Consider the following 25731-nt stretch of genomic DNA (forward strand, 5'->3'; position numbering starts at 1 on the left):
TTTTTTCTGGTCGGCATTAAACACTGCATCCTCCCAGCTGTACAAGAAAGAAATCTGGTGTCTCCTGGAGTCAGAGGAATGGATTTTTTCATTGACAGGGGGCAGTTTCCTGGCGAGGCCCACGTTACAGCAGCAACACCTGCACTTGTTCCACCACAACAAGGTCTGTCGCGCACCCCTCACTCCTGAAGTGACAGGAAGGGAGGGAAGACTGAGTCCAGACAATCCTGGGGACCTAGAAAGTCACCGGCTCCCTCAGAGCGCTTCCCGCGCAGGCCGGAATCTGGCGACACCCGGAAAAAGCGCGACCCAGAAAGAAAAGCTCCCCAAGAGACGGCTAGGCCGTACAGACTCAGGCCGGGCCGACGGCCTCCACAGGGGCTTTCCCGAAAGGAAGCTTCCCTGAACCGGAGCCGAGGGAGAGGGCACAGGCGGCCCGGCCTCCCCGCCCGGTGTGACGGGAGGGACCGCCCCAGGCGCTAAGGGGGCCGCGCCGTCCCCGCCTCGCGTCCTCGCCTACGTCGTGGGAGAAGCTGCGCGGGGCGGAGCGCGGCCGCCGGGGCGCGAGAGGAAGCGACTCGGGCTCCAGAGGCCGGCGAAGGCTCCGGCCCGGGACGCTGCGGCCGGCGGGGACGGCGGGGGATGGGCGGCCTGGTGACCTAGCGTCCGGCGGGACCCGCGCCGCCGCCGCCGTCGCCATGAACGGGGAGCCTATCTGCAGCGCTCTGCCCACCATCCCGTCCCACAAGCTCGCCGACCTGCGCTACCTGAGCCGCGGCGCCTCGGGCACGGTGTCGGCCGCCCGCCACGCTGACTGGCGAGTCCAGGTGGCCGTGAAGCACCTGCACATCCACACCCCGCTGCTCGACAGGTAGGGCGCCCCCGCGGGTCCCCGGCGCAGCCCCGACGGCAGCGACCCCTGGGGGTCGGCGCTGTCACCTCGCGGCCTCCTCCGAGCCGCCCGGGGCTGGCCCGGTGCTGGCCCGGTGCAGACAAGCACTGCTGCAGGTTCCCTTTCTCGCCCTCACTCTACTGTCCTGGGTGTCTGACCCCCGTAACCCAAAGATCACCAGTCACAGCCCAACTCTGACAGCCCCGCTTACTGAAATTGATGCGTGTTTATGGAGTGAGGGTGGGCTTTGATTGCTTTTTTTTACTTTATTTACTTACTTATTTTTTGCAATGGGACTCTCGGTCTGTGCTGTCCAGTAGCTACGTTTTAGCCACAAGAGCTCTTGAGCCCTTGAAACGTGGCTGTCGGAATTGAAATGTGTATGTGTACAAGGCACAGTGGGTTTTAAATATTTAGTACTGGAAAAACTCAATATTTTTACATTGCTTACATGCCAAAATGATATTTTTACATATTGAATTACATATAAGATGTTAAAATTTTATTTCGTGTGTTTTTTACTTTGAACGTGGTCCCTAGAAAACTTAAAATTGTATATGCGCTTCACACCATATTTTTATTAGACAGTGGTGCTCTGGATATTTTGGTTTCGTTCTTGCTGTTTTTGTTTTGTTTGCGGTTTATTATGTGTAGTCCTGAAAGTTGAAATAATTCAACTCTACATTAGTGGTTTCTCTCTCCCACTCACAGGTAACACTGTCCCCAGAGGAAGTGTGAGTTATTTTTGCTAACAATAAATTTAATCAGAAGACATTTAAACGACCAAAAGTTGTGAATATCTCTCATGGGATAATTGCAGCACAGTGTCTTAATTCTAAGAAAAGACCAGCATTCATTTTTATTTCCAGGAAAACATTCCAACCATAGTCTTGTGTATTTTCCTTCCAACAGAGATTTTATTAGGCACTGTATTCATCCCATAATTGCAGTATTCCCTTGCCCTTCTCCTGTATCTAATGTGAAACTGTACCATGATAGGTAAGTGATCGGCCAGAAGTTAATATCTGGTATCAGATAAATCTCAGCATCAACAGTGCCAAGATTTTGAACTTGCATTTGCCTGTGGATTTCCTTTTACTGTGGGCTAGATGGCATAGTAGATTTGAGACACCTCTAGAGATAGTTTTGTATACCAAAGTCCAGCTTCACTGATACTCAAGACATGGTATCTGTTTTTTTTTTTTTTTTTTGGTGCCGGGGGATCGAACTCAGATCCTTCTGCTTGCACAACAGGCGGCGAAACCACTGAGCCAAATCCCCGGCCACATGATGTGGTATCTGTTTACTCTGGACCTTCTATTCTGTGGGCAAGTGCTGTCCAAATGTGTATATGTAATCAACTTTATAAAGGGTAGTGGTTGGTTAGAAAGGGTGAGTATATTTTTGAACATATGAAAATATTACATATGAAATATGAATATGAAAATATTACATAGAAATATAGCACTGATGGATCATTACATATTCGAAAGCCAAATAAGCCTCCTGTTTTGGATACTGCTGCCCAAGCTTTGTGCTCTTTGAGAGCCAAGGAGTAAAAGGAGTTTCCTTCCCATGCTCATTAACAACTTTCATACTATAAAATTCTTCACTAACCTGGTGAGAAATTAGTTCATCTTCAAAGAAGTCATATGACCAGTGAAATGTCGACATTACAGCATCATATTCTTTTCTCCCGCTTGTTGCCTAAGACCTTAACATTAGCAGTATTCATATAGTATGAGCGTAGAGTTAGCCTTATGCAACTGACTCTGAGCATGCCTATTTCCTCACTTAAAACATGTGAACAATAAGCACTGAACATATACTTCTTGGGCTGTGGTTTGAATATTTTCATTGTTCTTTGGGATCACCTGGAAGAAAAATAACTTTATGCAATATTACATTTATTTAACTGATTAGTCATTCTCCATAACCCAACTTCTATCTGACCAATGGACCTTCCACACAATTTTCCCACCCCTTATGAGTAAAGAATCCAATTGATATACAAGTACCTTGTAGGTAGTATAACTTTATATTAAAATTTGAGTTGGATAATTTTAGTAATATGTCTTGCAGAAACTATATTTCACATTTTTACTTTTTCATATATTTTGTCTTTATCCACACACACACATACTCAATCTAACTGAAATCTGACTTCACAAACTATCCTACTTGCTTCTCTGATTAAGCAATGGAGTGGAAAGAGCAGACTTTAGAATAGCACGACTGCAGTTTAGATCCCCCCTGTCATTTGGGAGAGGGAGTGGTCAGTAGAAAAATGCTCATTTTTCTAATCCTCTGTGCCCTTATACAGTATATAAAGTAGAGATAATGAAACTGACTTTAGAGGGTTGATTTTAGGATGATAGTGCTTTTAAAGTGGCTGGCACATAATAAATAGCATTGTGATAGAAGAAAGGATGCCTCCTGCTCTTTATGGAAGGAAGAAGGTGTGTGTTAAATATCCTGTCTCTGTAGCAGGCCCTCTATAGTTTTCAGTATCCAGGAATCTTAGGTTCATTCTATGTCTCGGTGGGAAGGTGCTGCTACCTGAGAACTGTCTTGTTGGCTCACATCTCTGGAGGCGAATACAAAACTGTCTGAACGTTGGGAATTTAAGTTTAATTAAAAAGGTCTCACTGACCGATATAATTGGTTTCCTCACAGTTAGGGTATTAAGTGACTGAGGAACAAGAAAAAGAGAGAAAAGCTTTTCACTTTATGCCTTCTTGTAACTCTTGAATTTTGAAACATAAAATATGTTACTTACTTGAAAAATAAATGAGTAAGTGGGTTTGGGGGTTTTTGTTTTGTTTTGTTTTTTTCTGTTTTGTTTCAAGCCTTGTAGTCTGGTCAAGAATGGCTGTTGCTATTATTATTTCAACAACCCTTCATTCAGAGTGTGGGTGGCTTACTAGTCAACTAATCATCATCCCTTGCCTCATAGGCTTCTCCTAGAGACATTTCTATTTTTGTTACTTCTACCAACACCCATTCATCCAGGGTAAAACCTGATGACATCTCCAATTTCCTTTCTTTTATTTTTATTTTTAATCCCCCATAATGTCAGTCACCACAACCAGAACATTCTATTCAGCTAGTGTTTTCCTTTCAATTTCCACTGCTGCCTTAATAGTTTTAGTCTCTCCTAGCTTCACATTTTAACCAGTATTAAAATTACCTAATACTTGACTTTCAAACTCTTCCCTAAAATCCTAAAATCTTGTTCTACTGATGTCATTCTCCTGCTCAAAACCTTTGGTCACAACTTAACCACCCTAAACTTGTTTTAGGACCCTTGCACTGTTGCCCTCCTAGCCTGTCTTATTTGTTTTCACTCCTTTTATACATTCTACTACGTGTCCTGATCCATATTAAAGAATTCAGTTTTCCAAACAGGCCTTCGCTTTCACTTCCTTGAATTCATTTGGCACATAACTCCTGGAATCTGTATATTCATGATCTACTAAGCACCGCAAGGTTCTCTGGGGACCTTGCCCGTCTTAGCTGCCCTCTGTTCAGTGCTGAAACTCTGTTTATCCTTAAGCTACAGCTGAAATCCTGCTTCTCTGAAGACTGTACTCAGCTCCCTAGTGCAAAATTTACTCTTTTCTCCGAACTGTCTTTGGCTTTTTTCTTTCTTCACATGTATATGAGAGGCAGCATTTATCACATTCTGCTTTTTTTTCAATGATTTCTAGATAATTTGAAGGCAAAGACTGTCTTTTTATTTTCACCATATTCTCCATTATGTTGAGCAAAATTCTTGATTCATACTAAAATAAATATTTATTGTATTTATGAATAAGCAAATAAACCTGGTATCCGGAGTTACACCAAGGATGTGTTATGAGCTCTTACCTGTTCTCAGTGTTTTCTTCTTGAGTTCAGGTATGCACATTAGCGCCTTTTATGCAGCCATTATCATCTAATCCTCTGAATCTAGAACATTTAATTAGATATTTTAAAATTCAGAATTTTGGGGGAAATTTTACATGGCATTCTTTATAAAATTCTGTTTATTTTAGACAGATTAAATCTGTTTAATACAAAATAAACTTAGCTCAAGCACCAATTGTTCTGACATAGAGAGGCATTATGAACTTACTAGAACACTTGTGTTCCTTTTCCTACAAGAAGTACAATAATAATTTGTGTATCACTTTCACCTCTCAGTGGTTTATAGGCATTATTTTAGTCTCCAAATAGACCTGTGAAATACATGGGTAACAATTATCTCTCTTTAAATATGGTAAAACTAGGGAGAGAGCAATTACAGAATATTACAGGTAAACATGTAGCTAATTAATTTAAATCCAGGCTTAATTATTCTTTTGGGCTAATAATTATATATTTTAAATTACCTGAAATAATTATGCATTTTTTTCTTAGTGAAAGAGATGATGTCTTAAGAGAAGCTGAAATTTTACACAAAGCCAGATTCAGTTATATCCTTCCAATTTTGGGCATTTGCATTGAGCCTGAATTTTTGGGAATAGTTACTGAATACATGCCAAACGGATCACTGAACGAACTCCTACACAGGGTAAGTACTGTAATTTCTGTTACTCAAATTATATAGTATTTTGGTTTCATATTCAATCAGATTTTTTTGTGGGTACATAAATGAATCAAAGTAAAAATAATGAGAAACAGTTGTAGTGATAAAGTTTAAACCTTTGTGGCTTTATTTGTATCGTTAAAAAATCCTGTGGAGTCAAGCCTTCTGTTCAAAGGGACCTACATTTTTTTGCGTGGATTGCTGTCCCTGACATTGATACTGATTCCCAATATCCTTACGCATATACACACAGGCAGAAATAGGAAATAGAAAAGATAAACTTTGCGTACTATATAATCCACTGCTGAGCCATATTTTATATTAATGGTTAATTAGGGCTCAAATTAAGTGTCACTAATATCAGTTCCTAATGTTCTGAATTAACAAGCCAAATTAATGATCTCCAAGTGCCAGATACATTACCTTGTCCAATAGTAGATAGCAGTGTAAACCGTTTACCCTTTTTTTCAAGATGCCAATTACTCTGGCTTTGATTGTGAATCTAATCAGTAAACAAATTTGGAGGTCCTCATTTTCTAAATACATACATTCAATTATTACTATTTTCTTGAGCTTATATTATTATCTCTAGTGTGCATTATTTCCCTTGAGAAATCTGCTTACATTATTTGGCCCATTTTATGAGGATTGGTTTAATGAAATCTGAATAATGTAATCTCTGAAGTCTAGTTACTGACACCCCTAAATTATAATATGTCACATGCTCTGTGACCAAGGAAAAGTGGGTGCTGCTGGTCAGTCACTCATGGAGTAACTTCCTCTTTGTTTCAGAATACAACGCATTCTGTTCATGACTTGTGACCCATCTGAAACAAAGATGGAGGGAAGTAACTGGTGTCAGTGTGTAAGGTTTGTGTAACTACCACAGGAATCAAGATACAAATATTAGTAAAGCATAGTTTCTTTTTTGAGAAATCATGTCCGTCCCCCACCCCGTGGGTTCTCTAGCACCCAAATTTGGAACCCACTGGAAAGTCTGTAGACTCCTCCAGGATTGTTGTTAACTCCGAAAATGATCACAAATTAAATCTACCCTGTCTCAGGGCAGAGGTTATAGCTCAGGGGCACCACGTCTGCCTCACAAGCACAAGGTTCTGAGTTTGGTCCCCAGTAACACAAAAAATATAAATTAATTAAAAAATAAAACTCTACCATGTCTCAGTGATCAAAAACCCACATATAACACCTTTTACACAGAGGCCCAGTTACTCCTTTAAACTGTATAATTTTCAGAAAGAGTTGCCTTTTTATAGATTAAAAGATTCAGTTATTCCAGGGGATGGGGCTATGTGTATACCAGAAGAAGTAATGTTCCACATTAGTGTTTGATGTTTCTTTTGGTTTGCAATATTGTATTATCTGGGATAGGATTTACCTTGAAGCACCCCCCTCCCAACTTCACAAAAAAAGATCAATGGAAAAAAAATAGAAATACATGTAAACAGTCTATATTTTGAACCACTCCCCTGCTCAGATTGATCATTGAACCATAAGTAAACCAATTTGAAGAATTACTCCCCTGCTCAGATTGATCATTGAACCATAAGTAAACCAATTTGAAGAATTCTCAAAACAGTTTCATGCTTTCAGTAAAAAGACTTTCAATAGAAGACTTTTTCATAGCAGTTAGAAAAATGTATCCAGGAGTATAACACCTGATGCTTTATTGTCAGTCTTCCCAAGTTGCCAAGTTGTCTTGTGAAACAGAGTTAACTTTTATGTTGAGAAAATATTTAAGAAAGCTCAAATGGGTATTAGTTAAAAATGTATATGTTTGGAAAGTATCCGTTGTATAGGTTTAAAAACAAAAATGATCTTGGTCCCCTTTACAAAAAGAAAATCCTCAAAGTCTTAATTTTTCAACAGGGAATATAGATCAATTAATTATATGATTATGAGACAGATATTGATTCAAATAAATGTAATGTCATAATTGATGCAGATTATTATAACAAATATGGCTTTATATTAATAGCAAAATTAAAATATAAATTTTTAATGAATGGATTGGTACTCATCAGAAACAAAATGTGTGCAATTTTGTGTGTGTGTGTGCATATAAATGTGCACAGGTTACATGATGAAGCCATAGTGTCAGGTAGTGGGTGCGAGTAAAGGTATGAATATCCATATATATACATACACAGTAATTGAAACCTGTGTCAGTTGAACAAGGAAGAGCCAATATCATGTAGTTGCATGAATAATATAAACTTAAAGGAAATTATCATTACTGTATTTTTTCTAAAATATGAAGAAAGTAAGTACAAGAATGTTAATAGCGAAATAATGCTATGTTAACAAAATGAGCATGTTTAGACCTTAAGTTTGTATTTCTTTGTGGAATATTTAATTTTCTAACTATGAAATACAGTAAAATTTTGATACTAATTTTCACTTTGTTTGTTTTCATATGTATAAAGAAAACTGAATATCCTGATGTTGCTTGGCCATTAAGATTTCGCATCCTGCATGAAATTGCACTTGGTGTAAATTACCTACACAATATGAATCCTCCTCTACTCCATCATGACTTGAAGACTCAAAATATTTTGTTGGATAATGAATTCCACGTTAAGGTAATGACTTTTTTTAAAAAGAAAGTTTATGTGTACCCTTGTGCTTAATAGTTTCTTCTACCTAGTCAATTTAGTATCTTTCCCTTTTCCCTATCCCTTATTTCCTATCTTCAGTCCCCTTCTTCCTGCTGCAGTGATTTAACTATTACCAAACTTCTGAGACAGAATTACAAAATACAAAGTCATTATGTTTCTTAGCTGACATTGTCAATACCTTTTTTTAAACTTTCTATTTAAATTGTTATAGATTCACAGGAAGTTTTAAAGATAATACAGCAGTCCCATGTACCTTTCACTCAATTTCCCCAGTGTTACACAACGCATTATTATAGCTCAGTTTCAAGACCAGGAATCTGACAGAAATTAGCACAATGTGTATGTGTAGGTCTGTGTCATATTATCACGTATGCATGTAGATTTGTATATACATCGTAGCAATTGAGTGTAGTACTATTCCGTCATCACAAAGATATCTCTCTTGTTACTGCTATATAATCATGTCCACTTCCTCAATCCCACTGTCCTTTACCCTTGACAATCACTAATCTGTGTTCCATCTCTGTAATTTTGTCGTTTTAAGAATGTTGTGTATTTTGCCTCCTGCTGCGCAAGCGCAAGGACCCGAGTTCGATCCCCAGTACCAAAAAAAAAAAAAGAATGTTGTGTAAATAATGTGTGATATTTTGAAAAAAAATGTGATATTTTGAGTTTAGCTTTGTTCACTGAACATAATACCCTTCAGATACATCAAAATTGTCATTTGTATCAATAGTTTTTATCAATAAATGGTGTTCCATGGTATGGTTGTACCACCATTATTTAACCATTCATCTAATAGGGACTTCTTAGTTCTTAACATGTTTTTAGAAACTATAATAAAGCTCCTATAAACAATGTTGTACTGATTTATGAGTGAAGATCCTCAGGGATGAATGTCCAAGAATGTAACGGCTGAGTCCTATGGTAAGGGTATGTTTAGTATTTTAAGAAATATCTAACTATTTTCCAGAGTGGCTATACCATTTTATGCTCCATAATACTGTACGAGTGGTCCAACTTCTCAGCATATTCACTAGCACGTTATTATCATTGTTTTGTTATTAAACTGTTTATAGGTATATAATGATATCTCATAATGGTCTTAATTTGAATTTTCTTAATGGGTAATGGTGTTGAGCTCCTTTTCATTTACATGTTTGCCACCCATACAGCCTTTTCTTTGAAATATCTCTTCATGTCTTAAGCCCATTTTCTAATCGGACTTTTATACTGGTTTTTTGTTGGTGATGGTTTGGTTTGGATTGGCATGGTTTAGTTTGGTTTGCTTTGGTTTGCTTTGGTTTGGTTTGTGGTTCTAGGAGTGGAACTCCACGCCTGTAAATGCTAGTTAAGCATTTTACGCCAGCCTCATTGTTTGACTATTGAGAATTTTGTATATATTTTAAATGTGAGTCCTTCATCAAATGTATAATTTTTTAAATATTTTTCCCACTCCTCAGTTTGTCTTTCATCTTTTTGTTTTAACTTTTTTTTTATACCAAGAATCAAAGTCAGGACCTTGTGCTTGCCAGGCAGGCATGGCACCACTGAGCTGAATCCCCAGACCTGTCTTTTCATCTTTGTAACAGAGCCTGTCACAGAGCAAAAGTTTAATTTATCAATTTATCACTTTTTTTCTTTATTATACTTTTTTTTTTCGCACTGGGGATCAAACTCGGGACCTTGCGCTTGCGAGGCAGGCGGAACCACTGAGTTCAATCCTCCTACTTTTATTGTAGTGTCAAAGTACTCTTCACTAAGTTCTAGGTACTGATGATTCTCTTTTATGTTATCTTTTAAGGGTTTCATATTTTACATTGAAATCTGTTAACTATTTCAAATTTTCTTTTGTATGAAATGCAAGACTGAGGTGCTAAAGGTGCCAGATGTAGTAATGACTTTAGCTACCCTATATCTAACTGATCACAATGAATAAAAAGTCGCCAAGTAACTAACAGAAAGTGTACCTAACTTTACTTTTTGTATCATTTTATATATATACTTCTTTTAATAATATAATATTATTATAAATCTTAAAATATACAAAGAATTCAATAATTAAAAAATCGAAATAATAGAAAAATTAACACAAAAGTATGAGAAAAACTAAGTTAAGAAAATCCCTTTATTGAAGACACTTCCTTTCTCTAGGATAAATCGTAGGGAAAAGAAAAGAGAAGCAAGGATCTGCCTCAGTATTATTAAAATGGAGAGAGAAGAGAGGAACAGAGAAACATACTAATCTATCTCATCAGTTATAGAACTGGCAAATAGAAGTACCTTAATGATCTCTAAATCCTAGTGCTAGTCCTCTGAAGCCTCAGTGCAACTGTCTCTGTCTCCCAAGCAGTTATCTGTGACAGGGGAGTCAATATCCTTACTTGAATGCCTATGACATTTTCTTATATGATCAATCAAAATTCCTTCCCTGTTGCTTTTGCTCATTGATCCTAATTCACTTCTTTGTGATAAACTGAGTGAATCCAATTCTCCTTTGACACAGCAGCTTTTCTAGTATTTGACGATAGCTATGATTCCTTTATCCCTCATGTACTGTATTTGTCGAAAAATAAGACCGATCCAGAATACAAGTTCTATCATGGTTATAAAGAGACATCCCTTGCAAATGAGCCCTATTTTTTTTTCCAGTACCGGAGATTGAACTCAGGACCTCGCAATTGTGAGGCAGGTGCAGTGAAGTTTAAGAAGTTATTATATATATTTAAGAAGTTATTTCTGTAGTCTGAGGGTTTTAAGTTTCTCTCTAAGATGTGTATCATCCTCAAATTTGATGACCTAGTCTCTTTGGTACCCTTAGTTATGATTAAATATTAACCAGTACCAAGCTCAGATCAGAGCAGCACAACATAGCACTAAGAACCTCCATATCCGTATCAGTGCTTTTGTTCATCAGCGCTTTTAGGAAATAATCATTCGGTTTGATTGAAATATTCCTAAGGTATTTTTCTACATGTCATATATTTGCATTTTGTCCATACCCATATGGAAGTCCTTGCATGACTGCTTTTCCCAGATAGCTTTGGGCTTCCTACTTGACCTACTTCACCCTCATAACAGAGCACCTCTTCCTTACCACTCACCAAAGTTCCTCTTCAGGTACCTTGATCTGTCTCCATAGCATTTTTCACCAGCTGATGTGATTTTTTTCATTAATGTGTTTCTTGGCCACCTCCCCCAATTAGAATATAATCTTTATGAAGACAAATTTAATCTGTTAACTGCCACTTGCCCATCATATGCCATGTAGAAGCATGTTCTTTCATTTGACAATTATTCATTGCATAAACAGATGAATGAGGGCTGGGGATTTAGCTTAGTGGCACCATGCCTGCCTCACAAGCACAAGGTCCTGAGTTCGATCCCCAATTCCAAAAAAAAAGAATGAATTCCAGAACTTCTGCAAATATCAGATAGGTCTCCTAATTTAATATTTGAATGTGTTATTGTTAAAATATATCAGAATATTTTATAATAAACCATTATACACACACACTTTTTTTTTCTTTTGGTACTGGGGATCGAACTCAGGTCCTTGTGCTTGCACAGCAGGCGGAGAAACCACTGAGCTAAATCCCCAGCCCACACACTTTTTTGATAGTAGTAATAACTGTCCAAAAAAAAGAAACAAAATTGGTCTTTCTTTTAGTAAATACATATGGAACAACAACTTTATTATATGAGGTCTGAAATTAAATATGGGTCTGATATAATTTGGTTTTCATGAATTTTTCTTTTTCTTTCATTTTCTTTAGTTTTTGTTTTTTGTTTTGTTTTGTTTTGTTTTTTGGTACCAGGGATCGAACTCGGGACGTTGCGCTTGCGAGGCAGGCGGCGGAAACACTGAGCTAAATCCCCGGCCCTGTCTCATTTTCTGATTACTTATGAAGTATCCCTTTAATAACCATTTATAAATTTTTTTACACAAGGGTTTAAAGATAGTTTCCTACTAGTTTGTAGATTTGCAGTTTTCTTTCTTTTTAAAAATCAGACTAAACATTTACTTTTCCTTTCCATTTTTTTTCTAAGTGACAAGTAATATTTTTACATATTCATGGGACACAGTATAATTTGAGGCATGTATACATTTGTTGTTTGTTGACTATTTCACTGTGCTTTACAAAGTCTAAATAATTTAAATGTCTTTAAAGCCATCTCATACTTTCTTGTCCACTAAGTATTATTTCTGTTCTTTCATTTTGCATTTAAATTAAGGAACCTTTTAAATATTGAGTTGTAAAACATTATATAACATCTGCACAAGATTTGCAATTGAATAAAACTGTAAAGGACGCGTCAAAAGTACAGTTTCTGTTACTGATAATTCTTTAGATACCCATTGTCATGGACAAAAATGTCCCCTAATTTATATATGAACTGTACTATTGCCACCAATACAATGCTTTTAATAGCAAACATAAATCATACAATAATGCTTTTATTATTATTGAGATTTTTGGCTATTTGAAAATTTAAGGATGTTGCTTTTAAGGCATTGTGAATAAGACCCATATGAACTTGAGTTATAAACAATGCCCAGGAACAATAATACAATGTATAAATAGGCTTAATAATTCTGTGAGAGGTATCTGGATTTGGAAAACACATGCCTTCTATAAAGGTACTTATAAAAAATAGTACTCAGTGTGTATACTTATGCAGAATATAAAACAAAGACTGTTAGTCTCCCTTTAAAATTTTGTAATTTTATGCTAAACCTCAAGTTAGTATGTATTGCTTCTAGAGTTATTGGGCACAGTGCTATGGAATTTAATTTGGTAAGCAGCTGCTAAAATATATGGAAATTTTTCAGGCATCGTGATGAATCCCTGTGATCACAGCACTCTGGGAGGCTGAGGCAGAAAGTTCAAGCCCAGCCTTGCAAGTTCAAGCCTTGTAGGTTCAAGCCCAGCCTAGCCAACTTAGTGACTTAGCCAGACTCTGTCTCAAAAACTAAAAAGAGCTGCAAATGTAGCTCACTGCAAATGTCCTGGGTTCAATCCCCATTACTAAAAGAAAAAATAGAACAGAAATATATATATAAGAAGAAGTTATTAATATATACTTAATATATATATATGTCTGGTCTGATACCTCTATATATATGCACAATGACAGTCAACTTTTGAAATTTTTAAAGAGAAAAACTTTAAAATCAATTATTTACTCTTTTCTTTTACAGATTGCAGATTTTGGTTTATCAAAATGGCGCATGATGTCCCTCTCACAGTCACGTGGTAGCAAGCCTTCACCAGAGGGAGGGACAATTATCTATATGCCACCTGAGAACTATGAACCTGGACAAAAAACAAGGGCCAGCGTGAAACATGATATATATAGGTACAATATGTTACTTTTGATCACAGTTAACCTTGTTTAAAACATAAGATTAATTTTAAAGCTACATTTTTAAGGTGTGATTTTTATTCTTTTTGCTTAACTGTGGTAAAAATAAATGAGAAGTCACAGTGGTTAATATTTTTCAAAGATCTCTTGCTGTGAGAAACTTCTAAATACTTTTTAAAAATTCTGAGCATATCGTCTTGTCCTATCAATTTGAAATATAATGTTAAAGAGTTTTTATCATATGTTACTGGGAGAAGCAGAGGGAAACTGATTTCTAAGCTATCAGTTTTAAGTTTCTCATCCTGTTTACCCTTTCAGTCTCTGTTACCTATACATCTTTTTAGAGAAATAAACAACCTCTTAAAGCTACTGTGGATGTTTCTATTTTAAAGAGCCCCTAATATTTGTATATATGTGAATCTTTTATACAACCAACAAATCAATGTTTTTGGTAAAATCATATTTTTATGTTTCAGGTGCATATTACTTAAAATCTCATGATCCAGTAATAAACATAATGTAGCATTTTCAGTACTGATCATTTTGCCAGAGAAAGGAGGATGAAAATTTGTAATGCTCAGCATTAGGGAGTGGGGACATTCACTTCATATATGACTTACATTTGTCTCTTTTAAAATAATGAATGTAAAATCAGACTTACTACATTTACTCTGACCATATTTTATAGTCTTTAAAATAACTTTTTATTGTCTTTAATAAACTGAGTAAAAAAATGAATACACTTTTAACAGTATATCTTCAACAACATTATATAGTTAAGTAAACTACATATAGCTATTTTCTAAATATTTTAATTTTTAATAGCTCAAATCCAGTGCCAGCCAATCTACTTTAGTGGACACCTATCTTTTGCATTCACATTATTATATGAGTAAATGTTTTCATATGTTCTATTTCCTGATATCTTTAGCTTATTTTGAATGATGTACTCAAAAATAGTTAAATCTTCTATGGCAAATTCCGTGTTCTAGTCAACAATTCTTCAAAGCTAGTTTGATTCTATAAAAGCAGAACAGATTAAGTGTACTTTTAGTTCCTTTGTGAATTACGTCTTTATGTTAGTATTCTCTGTCAGGGAAAATGAAGAAATATTCCATATTCCTTGATTTGGGTAGAAATTTCCTCTATAATCCTCACTCTTCCTCTAAAATGATATATTGTTACCTAATCAATTCCATGTGTCTATTTTGAACATGGGGTCAATTTGATGACATGGCAAAATTTCTGCACCCTACTTAATCATTTATCCCAAACATAAACTCTTTGCACCTTAACCAGGTAATTTACAACTGATGTTTCAATTGTAGGCAAAATATTTTCTCTATGAAAGAAGACAATACTGAAACTAGAAAAAAGTTAGTAGCATAGAGTTACATGAGAAAGTCTTTTATTGCTCTTCATTTTGTGTGAAAAATAGAATCATATAATCAGAGGATATGGCGTATGTGAGTGTTCAAGCACAACTGTTAAGTTATCCTCAAAACATTATCCTTGCATGCAACTTTAAGCTGTTATTAACTTCCTAATTTTTGGAATTAAGATTCACTGTCCTTCAAAACAAAGGTTAATTGCCTTCTAAGTATATGAGCATTCATCTTGGTTGTGTATGTGATTCTTCATGTAGCATTTCACTACTTTATTGCTTTCAAAAATGGTACCTCTTTCACTGTCTGCCTCACAAGCACAAGGACCGGAGTTCGATCCCCGGTACCAAAGGAAAAAAAAAAGGTATCTCTACAATCAGCTTGTTAAATTGTGCTATGTATTTTAGCTTATTATTCAAAATTTATTTATAATATATAACTGTTCTTAAACAGCTATGCAATTATCACATGGGAAGTGTTATCCAGAAAACAGCCTTTTGAAGGTCAGTATACTCTGACTTCCTTATTCTAGATAATATCATGTTGCAATAATCTTTTTAATCTACCTTTCATTAATTTTATATGGGACACACTATAAAAAATAACAATTTATCAGTTATGAATTCAATATATACCAAAAGTATACTGGATTGAGGGTCAGAAAAACCTAGATTCTAATTCTTATTTTGTCAATAATTGGCCCTGTCATCAAACTACTCAATTCTACAAGTCTTTGTTTTTATCTTCTGCAAAATGAGATTTATGAAGTTAGGAATTTTTATTTCGAAGATCCATTCCAACTATAAAACTTTATATGGAAATTTAATTAATATTTCTTCTACAAAGAGAAGCACCCATTGAAGAATAATCTTTTTCATTGCTTGATGATATTGTTTATATTTTTTAACACTTCTATAGTACAGCTTGCTATAAAAAAAACCTTAAAATCTCAGCCACTTACAAAACACATTTATTTCTCATTTACCTTAGATATTAGTTGCTAAACCCTTCTTGGTTTTACCAGATTTTACTCAGCTCTGCTGAATTCTGTCAGGTTCTGCTCTACTCACATCCCACCGACTAAGTCAAATCACATGGCCAAGCCCAGAATTCCTGAGGTGAGGATGTGAACTCCTCTCATAGGAGGCAGCAAGTCTGACACTGCGTGGGATGTACCTATAGGAAATGGGATGTTCCTTTTATAGGAAAAGGAATAGTGAATTATTCCTCAAAATTATTAGTAGTAATTAGTCCTTAAAAGTCAAGATTCCCTACTTTTCCTTAATGTTGAAATTTAATACACTGAATCATAATATATGTCTAATGAAATGTATTTGTTTGGACAGAAGTCACCAATCCTTTGCAGATCATGTATAGTGTATCACAGGGACGTCGACCTGACACTAATGAAGAAAGTTTGCCACTTGATATACCTCATCGAGCTCTGATGATCTCACTAATAGAACGTGGATGGGCACAAAACCCAGATGAACGACCATCTTTCTTGAGTGAGTACACAGTTTTAATATGCAGCTTTTGAAATACAGAAATAGCTAACATACTGTAAATAAAATACTCCTTGAAAACTGTCAGTTAGATGAGTAGCTTGAAAATGTTGTATAAATTCTTTTCACTCTGGTTATTCATAGCCTTCATATGCAGGTAGCTGCTTCTAGAAATGAATTGAGAATTCCCTACAGAAAAGAAATCATTTGAAAGGAGTAACAATTTCATTAATTTATTAAATAAACATCTACCATGTGCTGGTACTTACTGTGTACTGAGAATAGAGTAGTAAACAAGATCATCTAAGGCACTAACTTCTGGAAACTCGCATTCTAGTTGAGAAGGCAAAGAAAACAAACCAGATGCAGACCGTGAAGTCCTATAAGGAAATAAGCATGGTAATAATTAACTAGTTAAGAGAGTGGGACAGCAAACATTTGAGCTGAAATGTGAAGCTTGAAAAAGAGCCAGTCATTCAAAACCTGACCAAAGAGTAGTTTGAACAGAGAAAATAGCAACAGTAAAGGCTCTGAGATTAGAAGAGGAAAAGATTTTGTATTTGTAAGGATTAAAGTGAAAGCCCATATAGCTTGAATATAATGAGCAAAGAAGGAAGCTGTTGACTGTCATAAAAGATTAGAATTTTATTCCACATGCAGTTGAAAACCTTTTAAGAATGTTTTTCAGGTAAGTTATATGATCTAATTTGAGTTTAGATGAAATCACTCTTGTTGCTGTGTGGAAAACTGGAGGAAGGCAGGAAGTACATGCAAAGGAGCAGCTAGGAAACTTTTATTAATTGTCTAATTAGGGTGATGATTCTGAAAGTAAAAAATACAAAATTAAGATATACTACAGAGGTAAAATAGATCATCCATCTAAATGTAAGCTAGAGAAAATCTTCATGACTAGTGTTAGGCAGAGTTCTCAGTTTAGACATCAAAAACAGAATCCACCAAAAAAATAAGTAATTGGACTTTAAAAAAATTGGAAACTTTTGCACTTCAAAATACACTACTGAAACAGACAAGCCATAGACTGGGAGAATGTATTTTGATATCACGTGTCTGGTTAAAGGATGTGTAATGTAGAAATATAAAGAACTTTGAGAGCTCAATAGGACAAATAATTTAAAAATTAGTAATTTGAATCTCAACAAAAGAGTCAAATGACTAAAAAGTGCTTAACACTACTAGAAAATACAGATTAAAATTACAAGATACCACTCCCTGCCCACCAAAATAGCTGTAATTAAAAAGACAAAATAACAGGTTCTGACTGTGATATGAAGAAATGAAACACTTGAAATGTAACATGATGTAACCACTTTTGAAAAGAGTTTGGTGGTTTCTTAAAAATGAAAGATAGCCAGGCCTGGTGACACATCCCTGTGAGTCCCGCACTCGGGAGACTGAAGCAGGCGAACCTTGAGTTTGAGATCACCGGGGGTACACAGCAAGTTCAAGGCCAGCCTACTGCATAGCAAGACCCTGTCTCAGAAACAAACAAAAGATAAATTTGCCATTCATCCCTGAAATTCCACTCACAGGTAGTTATCTAAGAGAATTTAAAATTTGTTCACACAGAGACTTAGATGTGGATGATAGCAACATTGTTCAGAAAGAAAACAAGTAGAAACAATCTTTTGTAAAATTGTTTTTCAAAGAAGAGGCTAGGGCTTCTGATACCAAATTGAGTATCACTAACATGTAGACTGTTCTGAATTAGATCATCTATAAATAGGGAATATAGATAGCAAAGATCCATATTAGACCTCTGAAACATGCCTCAACTTAGAAATTGAGTAGACGGAGAAAAAGAAACAAGATTGAAGGAAGGAAGTAGAAGATGTCGTCTCTTATATCTTGGAAGACACCAGAGGGAGAGTTTCAAAGAGGGAATAGTCAGTGATGTCCAGTCTACCAAAAGGCCAAACAAGATAAGCAAAATTTACAAGCATTGTCATCATAGTAATGCTAACAAATGTAATTAGTGGAGAAATGAAAACAGAAGAATGATCAGTATTAAGAATTTAATTAGAGGGAAGGAAGTAGAGACAAGTATAAACAATGTATACAAACCTTTTACTCATTTTAAAAATTATTATTTGTCCTATTATTGAGTTGTCCAGGTTCTTTACATATTTCAGATGCAAGTCCTCTAATGGATGTGTAACATGTGAATATATTCTCCCAGTCTTCAGCTTATGTTTCCATTTTTCTTAAATGTCATATTTTCAGTATTATGAAATATTATTATCAGTTTTTAATACATCCTGTTTTTTATGTCATCTAAGAAATCTCCCTAACCCAAAGTCATAAAGATTTTCTCCTATTTACGTTTGGGTGGATGATCCATTTCAAGTTAATTTTTATGTATGGTATTATCTCTTTGCATGTGGACAACTGTTAGCACCATCTGTTAAAAAAAAGACCATATTTTCATTGAATTGGCTTGAGCTCACTTCTTGAAAATCAGTAGGTGAATCCCATTCCATTGATTCTTAGGTCTGTTATGTTAGTAATAAAGATTGTTAAGACAGTCTGTGTCATCAGTTTGGGGGAAAAATTACTTGGGACCCTATGAGTTAAATGTTAGCATTCAACTTATTAGAAGCCATCTGAAACCCACTTTTTGTTTATTTTTTTAATTTAGAATGTTTGATAGAACTTGAACCACTTCTGAGAACATTTGAAGAGATAACTTTTCTTGAAGCTGTTATCCAGTTAAAGAAAACAAAGGTAAATTACCAAATGAAATGCTATAAATTAGAACTTTAAACAACTCCCATTATTCATGAGTTTTTGATTTAGTTTAGTTTTTATGTACTTTTCACAAATATAGACTAGTTTTGAAGTGCGAGTTTATCAGAGACTATGAATACCACCTTTTGTCTCCAAAGAATTTTTCTACTTCATTCAAATGGCCATATTCAGATTTAACATTTCCAGAGCTCTCATATATGAGATGTAAATATAAAATGGGTAATGAAGGCCAAATGTAGACAGTGAGTGCCCCTGAATCATCACAAGGGTGAGGCAGGGGATATGTGTGTGTGTGTGTGTGTGTGTGTTTGTGTGTGTGTGTGTGTGTGTGTTAATCACATTTACCTTCTTAAAGTTTTAATGCCTGAAGAGTAAGAGATATCTGAGTTATTACACTTCTCTTTTTTTTTTATTTAGTGAACATGGGTTTTACTGAGATTTGTTGCCAAGCTAAGCTATAGAATTTTTAATATAACTGATAACAGTGTACATTTTTATTGCTTTTTAAAATTTCATTTTCTTAAACACTCCATGAAAAGTAGCAGAAGTTAGAGTGACTTACCTAGGGCAACTGTCTCATCAGTCTGGCCCTTGTGAATCTGAAGAGCAATTGAAGGGGCCTGTTACTAGTGTTTGCTTAATATTATCAAGACGTATTCAGAAAGCAACTATGGTCAGAGTCAGTATAGTTGTAGCACTTGTTAGATTTTATTTAAAAATTGTACTTAATATATGATAGTAAAAACCACCAGTTAGCCAAAATTTTGAATTATGAACAAGTGAAATAAATGATACACCTTGTCCCTTGCGGTTTGCTGGAACTATTGATCTAACCTTTGGTTTAAAAGGAAGAATCCAAAAGAAACAACTATAACTAAACTAAAATTGATGGTAGCAATATTGGCACCTGAATTTTGTAAAGAAGAGGGACCCCTTTGATAACGTATTACTGACTCTCCCACTTGTGAATAGGGATGAAGTCTTTGGTCCAGAGCACACCAGTTTCTTTACTTAGTAAATACAAACTTCTGAGTATATTTTTGTCTTTTTCAGTTCCTGCTTTGTCTCCTCACAACTTTCTCTTTTCTCCTTTTAAACAAAACTAGATGGAAGGGCCATTGTCTTGGTTGTGGAAGGGGAAGAGAAACATTCCAGTTCTTAGTTTATTTCCAAACAACTTAAACACTAGGATCCTATATGTAAGACTTAAAGTATATTTTTTCGTATATCTTAATATCATTTAGCAATAACATTACTTTCTTTTTAAACTGGAGTATTGTTTTCAATTAAAGGAGCTGTAGGGTTTTTTTTACTTTTTAAATCCATGTATCAAGTCTGTGAAACTGCTAAGGCAAGAATATTATCTGATTTCTATAGATGAAATAATTGCAGCATAAGGAAGTTAGTCATTTACATTACACCCTAGACAGCTAGCTGAGCCAGGGCTCAGCTTAAAAGCTGGGGAGCTTGGGATTTAGCTCAGCGGCACCACGCATGCCTCACAAGCATAAGGTCTTGAGTTCGATCCCCAGTACCAAAAAAACAACAACAACAAAAAAAAGCTGGGCTCAGTGACTGATGCCTATAGTTATAGCTGCTCAAGAGGTACAGACAGGAAAGTCAAGAGTCAAGGCTAGCATGGGAAACATACACAGCACAGAGCGACCCTGTCTCTGAATACAATAAGACTTTCTAAACTGCTGAATTTTCTAAATTTCTAAAAACAAAGATCATTATTTAGAGTGACTTGTTTTATGTTACCTACATTTTAAAAAATTCTTTGACCAAGTTGCTATAATTCATTTTATTCAGCTAAACACTTTCTGTCTCTTAAAGAGTAAAACTTGAATGAAAGCATTTTTTCTTTAATATTTCATTTCATTTCTTGTTTGGGACTAGTTCACTAGTTCATAAACAGTGTGTTGTCTGTCATATCTCATCAGTTATGAAAAACAGTGTTACTAATAGAAGGATATTGCATCATCAGAAATGTTTCAATAAAGAGCCTCGCCCTTCAAGAACCCACAGTCCTTTGGTGTGTGTACTTCTTTGATTCTGCTCAATGAGCTCGTCTATGCCTCTCAGAAATTTAAAAAAAAAAGGCAGAAAGCAAGCAAGCAAGATTTCAGTAAAGCCCAGAAAAACCTTACATAATACAGACATAACCAAAACCTAATTGTAAAAGTTCACATAGAATATATTCATAAATGTTTATTGAACTGTGTGCTAAGTACATTGTGAACATGGATAGATAAGCTTTTCTTCCTAACAGAACAGGTAGTTGTAACTGAATGATGGAGAGCTGGATGCAGACCCTACTCATTTCTAAAATTCTGAAGAGCATTTGGCATTATGCTGTTCTAGGGAAGAAAAATAGATGTTCATATTTGTTTTTAAATCACTCAGTAATGATGGCACACAAATAAATTGCATAATTTAATACAAAAGGATAGCATTTAAAAAATTATCTGCTTAGCAGCACTATTTACCGATTCTTTACAAGTAAACTTTAAGTCTTTTTTCATTATTACTTGTAAAATTCCTTACAGTTCTACTGCAAAATAGGTAGTTATAAGTAAACTGAGATTGATTCTCATGCTCAAGGTCAAACAGACATCCTGGGATACTAAACCAGATCTGATTGACTGCATGGCCTCCACCATTCCCTTAAACATGCTACCTCCTTTGTCTAGTCCAAGCTTCAGTTTCTTAGCAATAAAATGAAAATAATAATAGTACTTGACATATAGTCAGTGTGGAATTATTATGAATAGAACACATACCAAAATTTATTAAGCACCAGGCACTTTATAATCTCAATCTTTAGAACAATCTATCATTCAAGTATTCTTTTAAAGACAGAGCTTCAAGACTGTGAGAGATCAATAATTTGCTCAAGTCAACCAATTAATATGAGGCGGGATTCAAGTTCTGTTTCTCTAAAGATATTTCCCCTACTTTGCACTGTATGTATTATACTCTAAACTGATTTAGATTTTATTTCCATTGTTTTTGTATAAATACATAAAATAAATGTTAAGTAGATTATATTTTGCTTCAGTAGTTTTAAACACTTCTAATTAAAGTATGTATTTGTATTCATTCCAGTTACAGAGTACTTCAAGTACTATTCACTTATGTGACAAAAAGAAAATGGAGTCGCCCCTGAATACACCTGTAAATCATAGTCCACAGGAGGTAAAAGAAAAAAATATATGTTTATATCACAGACACATAAATTATATGTAGTTGTGTATACATGTGTGTGTTAAACTTGAAATGTGAGAAGAATATGAGAGAGCCATTTCATTTACCCTCTTCTTTTGCAGATGGGAAACAAAGGCCAGGGGCCTTTTAGAATTTGTTAGCTACTAACTAGAAACCCAGTTCTAATTCTCTGTTCATTGTCCATCCAGTTAAGTCAAAGTCCTTGCTTTTGGGTACTGATTTCCGTCCCTGGCATTATTTTATATATGGTAGTGTATGGACAAATTATTGATTATAATTCTACCACTATATTTATGCTATCTTGTTCTTCTTACAGTAATTAATAAGAGGAAAATCTGTTTTTGTTCTTCTCCAAGAAGATAGGTCTCTTCAGTAGTCTTCATTCATAGGTCATCTTTAAGAATATAAATGTTTGGGGGCTGGGGCTTTAGCTCAGTGGTGCCGCCACCTGCCTTGCAAGTGTAAGGTCCCATGTTCGATTCCCGGTACCAAAAAAAAAAAGAATATAAATGTTTGGGCCGGGAATTTAGCTCAGTGGCACCACGCCAGCCTCGCAAGCGCAAGGTCCTGACTTCGATCCCCAGTTCAAAAAAAAAAAGAATATAAATGTTCACTTTACAGAGTCAGACAAGTAATGATACACTCAAAAGAGCTTTAGTTTCTGAATCTCTTTTGTACACTGTTGCATTTGATCCCTGAGCCCTCAGGGCACATTTTAGATAGACAGTGCAGACAAGGACCCCAAGACAAAGAGAGTTTGACTGCCGTGTTGCAGGTAAGTCAGTAGTCCTTTGACAGAGCTGGGGCTACAGTCATGATCTCCATTACTTCTTCAAGGTTCCCCACCCGCTTCAATCTGAAAGAACAAGGACCAGGACAATTCTGAAAGAAGCAAAGGACAAGCATTTGCTCTAAATCAATAGATAAAGTTACAGAATTAGTAATCCTCATTCACAGTTCTAACCACTGGACAGAGCCTCTGGGATCATGTAGAATACACTGAAAAATGATTGTGTCTAGGATATAATTATTGCCTCATCTCCCCCAATTGATTTGATAAAGAAGTAAAGTTTATGTTTGTTGGATTATTCTATATATGTTGTTTCTTTAATTCCATCTGTGATACTTTGTAGTATTTGAGGCATTATTTGTAGCAAGTGAAAAGCAAAAATAGCTTAGAAGCTAAAGCTATATAATTTTTAAATGATTTTGTATTAACCTCCAGGAAGGGTTCTCTACACCTGTTTATCTTCTGTTTACTTTAGGAGTCATGTGGATTCTCTCAGCTTCATCAAAGCAGTTCTTCTCTGGGAACTTCTAGGTCTCAGTCAGCTCCTCAAAACAAAGATTTTTTACCTGGTATGTTAATTTTCCAGTCAGTATTGATTTGCAAGTTTCCCACTTTCTTTCAAGATCATTTGCTTAGCAAGAAGTCGTGGCTTGTATGGAACATGTCTTTCATTTGCAGTGTGTGTATGTTACTGGAGATTGAACCCAGGGTCTTTACACTGACCCACAACTCCAGCCCATTTTATTTTTTATTTTGGTACAGGGCCTTGCCAAGTTGCATAGGTGCTCAGGCTGGACTTGAATTTTTAATCCTGCTTTAGCCTCCTAGAGTGCAGGGATTATAGGCATGGGCCACTATGCCCATTTTTTTGTTTTTGTTTTTGTTGTTGAGACCAGGGCTCGCTAGGTAGCCCAAGCTGACCTCGAACTCACAGCAGTCCTCCTACCTCAGCCACCAGTAGGCATGTGCCACCACACCCAGCCATGGCCATTTTTTAAAATGACAAGATGTTTTAGATAGCAGTAGCATGTTCAACAAATACATTTAAATATTAAAGGTATTGTGTTAGACACAATAATCTCTTATAAGAGGAGAAATGTTACCATAAGGATAAGGTAGAAAACAGAGATGGATCTAGAGCTGTGATAGTGTCGTGAAAGAATAGCATTGTTTACAGAATACTTTCACAACATAGCATTTCAAGGGAGGTGTCCTTGTTTTACAGATTAAGAACCCTCTGTACCACACTGAATCACATAGCTAGCAGCTAGAGCCAGGTCTTTGGATAAATACTTTCATATCACTCAGCTACACTATGTTGTCATCATGAAGACATTATTTCTGGCTAAAGGCTGGACTTCTACTTACAAGGGGTAGACATTCCAGGTAAAGGAAAATGGAGGTGCAGACTCTAGAGAACAGTGAGTGATCTGGATTAGCCTGTGAAGAGGATGAATAGAAGAAGATAAATAGGGGAGAACCATATCACCAAGAGTTCTAACCCTCTGCTAAGCTATTTGGGTTTTCTAACTTGAGTAGGGAATAACTCTTGAAAATATTTGAGCAAGGATATGACACAATGAAATTTTTTGCTTTAGGAAAATTCATCCTGGCTGGAATATGTAAGATATTTTGAAAGGAAAAGGAGGCTTGAGGTGGGGAGGCCAGTTGGGCAACTGTTAATATAGTGTTGGTGAGAGATTATGAGAACAGATGATCCAGAGTGAAAACAGGGAAGGGTGGTGTAAGGAATACTATGGAGGACTCACCAATAGGATTTTATAACTGTTCACTTGAAGGGATTAAGAGAGTGGAAAAAAAAGAAATAAAACTGAATGCATTATTAAGCCTAGTCACTTGGAAAAGATTGGTGCTATTAACAAAAATAAGAGTTGAAATAGCTTTTAGAGCTAAAATGAATGGTCAACCAAACTCACTTCTATAATCCCAGCTACATGGGAGGCTGAGGCAGGAGGATCACAGCCTTGGGAATTGACCAAGACCCTGTCTCAAAAGATAAAAAGCTCAGTGGTAGATTTATGCAGCTGCCTGGCATGAAGGAGGCTCTGGATTCCATTCCCGGTACTCTAGAGATGAACAAGTAAATAGAGTTAAGATGAATGATGATTAAGGTTTTAATATTTTTCTCTTTAATTTGGGGTGCTGGTGGTGCATATAGGGTATGTACACTGGGCTGTAGAAACATAAGACAAAATAGTCAATGAAGACAGAAAGTTTAATTACACAGATTCGAGAATAGAGATGAACACTTGAGGCCCTGAGGTTGGATAGGATTGCTGGAGGAGAAAATAGATGATTTATATTGTACATAGATATGACACATTTAAAAGTCTTTGCACTGACTATATATTGACACACATTTATATAAAGGAAACACTTAAAGTGTAGAAGGTAGAAGAAGACATAAAAGAACTGAAATTCCATAATTTATTATATACATAGGAAGCTGAGCACAGACAGAAAAATGTTCAGTTTAAATCCTTGTTTTTGCTAAAAAGTATTTGCAGAATTAGGTTTCTGCAGTAGCTTTAATAACAGTGAGACCCTGGAGTCTTCCTTCGGTGTGACCCA

The 25731-nt window shown here is 35.9% G+C and overlaps 1 protein-coding gene across 4 annotated transcripts in view; it reads left to right on the forward strand.

Moving 5' to 3' along the window:
* Nucleotides 1-698: 698 nt before the first annotated feature.
* The window catches only part of Ripk2 (receptor interacting serine/threonine kinase 2), a 31474-nt gene continuing 6441 nt past the window's right edge, over nucleotides 699-25731 (forward strand). For 2 of the 4 annotated variants that reach the window (XM_087190567.1, XM_087190568.1), the window contains exons 1-9: nucleotides 699-871; nucleotides 5294-5447; nucleotides 7907-8062; nucleotides 13302-13459; nucleotides 15304-15353; nucleotides 16197-16358; nucleotides 19012-19097; nucleotides 22230-22319; nucleotides 23615-23708. In XM_087190567.1, coding sequence (XP_087046693.1) covers nucleotides 699-871; nucleotides 5294-5447; nucleotides 7907-8062; nucleotides 13302-13459; nucleotides 15304-15353; nucleotides 16197-16358; nucleotides 19012-19097; nucleotides 22230-22319; nucleotides 23615-23708 — 1123 coding nt within the window. Of the gene's footprint in view, nucleotides 872-2127; nucleotides 2285-5293; nucleotides 5448-6254; nucleotides 6333-7906; nucleotides 8063-13301; nucleotides 13460-15303; nucleotides 15354-16196; nucleotides 16359-19011; nucleotides 19098-22229; nucleotides 22320-23614; nucleotides 23709-25731 lie in introns of those variants that run through there. The other 2 variants (XM_087190570.1, XM_087190569.1) reach the window with 2 other exon arrangements.

This window comes from Heterocephalus glaber, unplaced genomic scaffold (assembly GCF_053883595.1).
Source record: "Heterocephalus glaber isolate CG9 unplaced genomic scaffold, H.glaber_assembly_v1.0 deba00001553, whole genome shotgun sequence".
NCBI lineage: Eukaryota > Metazoa > Chordata > Mammalia > Rodentia > Bathyergidae > Heterocephalus > Heterocephalus glaber.